Source organism: Elaeis guineensis, chromosome 1 (genome assembly GCF_000442705.2).
Source record: "Elaeis guineensis isolate ETL-2024a chromosome 1, EG11, whole genome shotgun sequence".
In the NCBI taxonomy this organism is placed as follows: Eukaryota; Viridiplantae; Streptophyta; class Magnoliopsida; order Arecales; family Arecaceae; genus Elaeis; species Elaeis guineensis.
In genome coordinates this window covers 171,418,228-171,424,518 of record NC_025993.2, presented here as the reverse complement: position 1 = coordinate 171,424,518, position 6,291 = coordinate 171,418,228, and the positions used below count along the sequence as shown (strand labels likewise).

The following is a 6,291-nucleotide window of genomic DNA, read 5'->3' as shown; positions in this document are numbered from 1 at the left end:
TATTCTAGTAATCCCAAAGCCAGCCAGTTGTGGCGGACCTCCCGAAACTGCATATATCTGAGCGCCACTAAAAAAAGGAGTTTGATCCAGCTCACTCACAAATAGCGTGCCATAGTGGACGCGCTCCCCCGCCAGAACACTCCAAAAAAATCCACGTCATGTGGTCCCCAACGTCCGGCCCACGCATATCGAACCGTCAAATCTCCCCACGTTGTGGGCCCAGCAGAGCAATGGCGTGGCGTCCTAATTGCATATGAGTAATAAAGGGACGTGAGGAAGCGTTGTTGTTGTTCCTTTTTACAGCTGGATAAAAAGGCTGGATGAGCTAGCTGTAAGGAAACGAGAGACAGATTGACGGCATCCGTACTCGTCCCAGAGCAGGCGCGCCACATCACAGCCGTCGATCATGGCGCTAACAGCTGTCGCCGTGTCCGGCTTGCGCCCATGACACACATCATGATCCGAAACTTACATCCCGTCTACTCATTCATTTAAAGCCAGGCCAGGCAAAACAAGCAACGTTGCTCCAGAAGTCGACCAAGATTCTTCTCCCCATATTTACGAGAGATGCCACTTTCCGCGATCCACTCCCTTCGCCGGCGACTCGAATCTCGAGCGCCAGCCTGTTTGGGATCGCGTAACAACGGATCGGCCCCCTTTCTGGTTTTTTTTGGGTCCGGGGTGGGGGTGGGGGGTGATTGGATCTCCCCGAACCCACGTGAACGAGGATAAAGAAAAAGAGAAGCAGGAGAACAGAGTCGCAGACCAAGAACATAAATAAAAGAAGAAAGAAGAGATAGAATAATTAAATATCGGAAAATTTCCACCGTCCAAAACAGTAGATTGACGGAACCGGAAACTCCGATCCTTCCTTTACAAAATAAAGAAAAGAAAGAACATAAAAGGAAAAAAAAAAAATCTCCAGAACGAGTAAAGGAACAATAAAGGCAGAGCCTTTTTTTTCTCCTTCCTTCTTTCCCTCTCCTCCAAGCAAAGAATTTTGAGTGTTTTGAATCCCAAAATTAAGGGAAGACCCCAAGAAAAGAACAAAAAACATTAGTAAAAGGAAACCAAAAAAAATGGAGGATTTTTTTTTTTTACAAGTTCCTGGCTCCCCGGCGACTGTAGCCGTAATACTGTAGATACCACTTGACGAACTTCTTGAGACCGGTCTCGAGATTGGTGGTCGGCTTGTAGCCGAGCTCGGCTCGAGCCAAGCTGATGTTGGCGTGGGTGAAGGGAACGTCGCCGTTGCCCGGCATCTCCATCACGTTTCGTTTAGCCTTCACCTTGAGGTGGCGCTCCAGGATCGACACGAGCATCGGCACCGTCACCGGCGACGTGTTCCCCAAGTTGTAGATCCGGTACTGCGCCGGTCCCCGCTTCTTCCCCCCGCTCCCCGTGCTCTTCTTCGCCGTGTCCAGCGACCCCAAGCAACCCTTCACTATGTCGTCGATGTAGGTGAAATCCCTGGCGAGATCGACGCGATTCTTGCCGCTGTAGACCGTGATCGGCTTCCCTTGAAGAATATTCCTAGTGAAGGAGAAGTAGGCCATGTCGGGGCGGCCCCAGGGGCCGTAGACGGTGAAGAAGCGGAGGCCGGTGATCGAGAGGCCGTAAATGTGGTTGTAGGTGTGGGTGATCTCCTCGCCGGCCTTCTTGGTGGCGGCGTAGAGGGAAGCTGGGCGATCGGTGCGGTCCGACTCCGAGAAGGGGACCTTCTCGTTCAGGCCGTAAACCGACGACGAGGAGGCCCATACGATCGCCGGCTGGGGGTCCGCCGCCTTGCACGCCTCCAGAAGCGTCACCAGTCCGGCGATGTTGCTGTGGACGTAGGACGCCGGGTTCTCGATCGCGTACCGCACTCCGGCCTGGGCGGCGAGGTGCATCACGTGGGTGAATGGGACGACGTCGAAGAGCTTGGCCAGGAGGCGGCCGTCGTTGATGTCGCCCTCAACGACGAAGATGCCGTGAGAGGCGAGGAGGGACTTCCTCGCCTTCTTCAAGGATGGATCGTAGTAGGAATTGAAGTTGTCGAGGCCGACGACGCCGTCGCCACGCTTGCGGAGGGCAAGGGAGACGTGGGTGCCGACGAAGCCGGCGGCGCCGGTGACGAGGACGGAGAATCCCTGCGACCGTCGGGGCTCGGCGGAGGCCCGGATCTGCTTCTCCCAATGGAGGCCACCCCACGACGCCGAGAAATACTTGGAGGAAGTGTCGACGAAGCTCTGGAAGCTGAGGTACGAGGCCGTGAGCGCGATCAGGAAGAGCGCCCACAGGAACATGGTGCTCGTCGACGCGAAGCACCGGTTGAACTGCCGATTAATCGCGTGGGCTCGCTCGATCTTTACCTTCCCCGGCGTCGATGGGAACAACTCGTCCTCCAGAATCCTCATCTTCTTCTCCGTCACCGTCTTCGTCTTCTTCGTCTCTGTTCCTCCTATTCCCCTTTATTCTCTCTGTGTGTCTCTCTATTCCTCCTCTAAATCCCTCGAATGCTAATAAAATTCAAAGCGGTGGTGGGTTGTGTGGAATAATAGGGGAATAGATAGATGGATGGATTATTAGTATCGGATGGATGGGGGCGGGAGGAGAAGAGGGAAGGGGTGGAACGGAGGAGAGGAGGCAGGGCAGGGGGAATAAATATATTTGTAATTTTCGGAGAGAAAATTCTGCGCCTGCTAAGAAGCGGAAGGCGGAGAGGCGGAGACATAAATAGGGAAAGAGGGGAAAAAGGGGCAGGGAAACGCGTGAACGCGGTGCCCGAGACACGGCCAAATGAGCTAGCATAAAATCATGATTTTCCTAATTTAGAGGATTTAGACGCTTTGTCATCACTTTTTTAGTTTTTTTTTTTTTTTTAACTTTCGTAGTTTTTGTAAACTGAAATCCGCTTTGTTTCCTTTTTAGGGCCTGATTGTTTGGGTAATTTGAAAAAAAAAGAAAGGGAAAATCTTATATCAAATTATTTTATTTGATACGAGAAAGTGGATTAAAAAAATTAAAAATATCTATACTCCCGAAGAGATGATAAAATAAATATTGATGATATTTATTTTTTTCATATTTAATTATTGAATATTGGTAATCTAAAATTATTATATTTTTATAAAAATGCTCCCACTTGTATTATGATAGCGTTGTATTAATTATATTATATAATTAATATTAATTATATTAAATATATTAATATATTATAAATATATTAATTAATTATATTTATAAATAATAATATATTAATATATTTATTATTAAAATATAGTAAAATTTATTTATGATAAAAAATATATTATCTAATATATATAATTAATTTAAATATATTATAAATGTCCAATAAATCGATCAAAAATATTATTATTTTAATTATTTATTTAAATATATTTTTTAAAAAATTGACAATATTCGTATACAAAGTTATCTCCCATCTTAGTGATTTTCTTTGATGTTATTTTTTAAAATAATTTTTCAATCAACTAAATATAATAAAATTTATTATTTTTTAAAATTATTTTTAAAATAAATAATTTCTAAGAAATCGTCACCACATCCCAAACAAAGCAACCCTTAAATTGTTTCCCAAGCGAGGATTGTGGGGCCACCGTCCACCCCGGTTTGTAGGTTGGTGGAGCGATGCCGCTGCCATTTATGTACGACCCACTTAAGCCCTCACGAATGGTATATGCAAACCTTTCCTGGTCTTTGGATCGAATAAAAAGATGCCATGTGGATGGTGCGAGGGATGGGAGAGGGGTGTTACTGTAAGAGAGGGTACGAGAGGGTACGCGGGATTAGTGGGAAAAAAAGGTTATTCGGGGGAAGGGGGGGATAATGGAGAGGGGTGTTACCGTGAGAGAGGATACGCGGGATTAGTGGAAAAAGGGGAATTCGGGGGAAGGTGGCGATAATTGACGACCGGTTGACCCGGTCGCCGAGCGGGGAGAAGACCGCGGTGGAGGCGGTGGTCGCGGTTTGAGTTGCCGTTTCCTGTGGACGGTTGACGGTGCTCGGGCTGGATTTAGACTATCCCTGTACAAGCTAGGGCTAATATGTTCCTATCTCTCTCTACCAGTCACCCCAATGGTGGGTGCCCCTATTTGGGGGCCACCAGCTGGGGAAAGGCCGGGTGGAATACGACGTACCCGTGAGAGCGTGGCAAACTAAGGTTGGTGCCGAGAGCAAACTAAAGCCAGGTGTGGGATGGATAGGCTATCCTCCGGATAAGGATGGTTTAGCTTTCAATGCTTCAAGCCGTTTGGCTGCTGCCCCTGGTATCACTGTGGGCACTGGGCAGAGCTAACTAAACCCAAGTGTGGGATGGAAGGGCTATCCTCCGGATAACGATGGTTTAGCTTTGGATGCTTCCAGCCCCAGCTGCTGCCCCTGGTTTCACCGCTGGCTCCAAGCTGACTGATGTCTAGACACTATTAATGGTGGGGTAGGAGTGATCAAATTGTACATTTGCTTGTACGTTTCCAAATTATTTACCATGATGGCCTCTCTTGCCTTGTATAGGGTTCATAATTGAGACCCTATGCTACTTCGGGTCCCACTTTAATTTGCACACCACATTGGCCGTCTCTTTGGAAATGCAGGAGGAACCTAAGGATTTTAATCCCGTCAACATCTTGATCATGCATCGGCTTGTACAGATATTAATTTGATGCAGACCAATATGATATGTGTAGTATAAACAACCTCAACCAGCACTTATCTTCTCATCAGAAGATGTGGACTGATACATTTGGTTATATCAGTGATATACCATAGCTGCCATTCGAGGATCCCAACTTCTATGGGTGATTTAGGTCTGTCCTAAAGTTTGCGCTTTAGACATTAGATATTCGACATTGAGACTTGTTTTCACTATGTACGCCTCCTGGTTCGTTGAAAAGTAGTCGTCATGAGGAGCCATGCAGATGTCTAATCTTTGCATGACATTTAAGCAAAGCTTTAGTCGAACCCAAGTTCCTAGTTCCCACACATTTTCTGCACCAAATATGATTGGCTATATCATCAAACATGAGGTGAGGCGGGGATATCTAATATCCACAATGTTATTCCAGCACCATCTTATCAACTCATAACAGGGATGACGTTAGGAACGGTCATGCTTCGATTTTTTAAAATATTGTTCATGATTGAAAATTTGTGTGTGAAGAGTGCAATATAGATTATTTATAGTGCCCACAACTAATGTTCAGTATCGACCAAGAGGTATCGACCAAGAGGTGACAACATGATCGAGCCGAACATACCGATCGAGTCGACTATTATCATTTTAAATCCCACATATTTATTGAAAAGTTAAAATTTTTTTTCTAAATTTGATCATTTTATTAAGTAAATAATCTAACTCAATCTACAATGAGTTGAAATAAGTTAAACGGACCAGCACTGCGACCCTTATATATCCACCTCTCAAATTGGAGGAATCTACGTAATCCTAATAAATTAGAATACTACTTATTCAAAAATTTCATTTATACTATTTTCTACTTTGAATTTTTTTTGTCAGAAAGTTGATCAAGTTTCCTTGCCGAACGAACTAGTAGATTGATAATGTAAAGAACATATTTAGAATTATCTTTTTTTTTTTTGTACAAACGAGCAGTCACACCAATCTAGTGCGAGAACAGTCCAAAAGATCAAGATACACAAAATCCCACAATGTTTGCGGACAGATCTCGTCCTATCTCCATAGCCAGTTATCGGAATGCTCAGCAACAAAAGTTGCCACCCAATCTATTGCAGTGTTCGCCTCCCCATAGATATGCCAGACTCTCACTGTAACAGCTAGACAAAAAGAGACCCTGACATCTGGAATAAGCAGATGACTCTCGAGCTGCCTAACATCACCCTGAATCCACGAGATGACAATAGCAAAGTCACCCTCTAGGATCATCCTATCCATGTAAAGCTGCTATCTAACAAAGCTGACACCTGTTCAAGCGGCATGAAGCTTCACAGTCAGGATCAAAAGCTCAAATAAGTGGAAACCACTAGCCACCAAAAGTCTCCCATCATGATCGCGGATGACAAAACCAGCTCCGCCCCTGCTGTCCTTGACACTGCCATCGAAGTTAATCTTGACAAACCTTAGGAGAGAGGGCTCTTAGGAAATGGAAAGAACCCTATGGATCACTGCTGAGGCAGTCAAAGAGCTTCAGAGATCAAGGATGTCAAGAGACTAAGTGGCAGTATCAAACTAATAATACTCATGAGTTCAACAGACAGCTCTCTCTAGCAACCAACGAGCAAGAATCACCTCACTGTTGAAGATAAGATCGTTCT

At 45.3% G+C, this 6,291-nt stretch overlaps 1 protein-coding gene across 1 annotated transcript; it reads right to left on the bottom strand.

Annotated features, from left to right (window-relative positions):
• Positions 1-774: 774 nt before the first annotated feature.
• Positions 775-2,695, bottom strand: LOC105039562 (UDP-glucuronate 4-epimerase 1). Its single transcript, XM_010915753.4, has one exon. It carries the CDS (start codon positions 2,394-2,396, stop codon positions 1,098-1,100), a length of 1,299 nt encoding a protein of 432 aa, XP_010914055.1. The 5' UTR covers positions 2,397-2,695; the 3' UTR covers positions 775-1,097.
• Between the last annotated feature and the right edge of the window lie 3,596 nt (positions 2,696-6,291).

Coding starts and splice junctions, on each gene's coding strand:
- LOC105039562 (XM_010915753.4), bottom strand. CDS start 2,396: ATGAGGATTCTGGAGGACGAGTTGTTCCCATCGACGCCGGGGAAGGTA.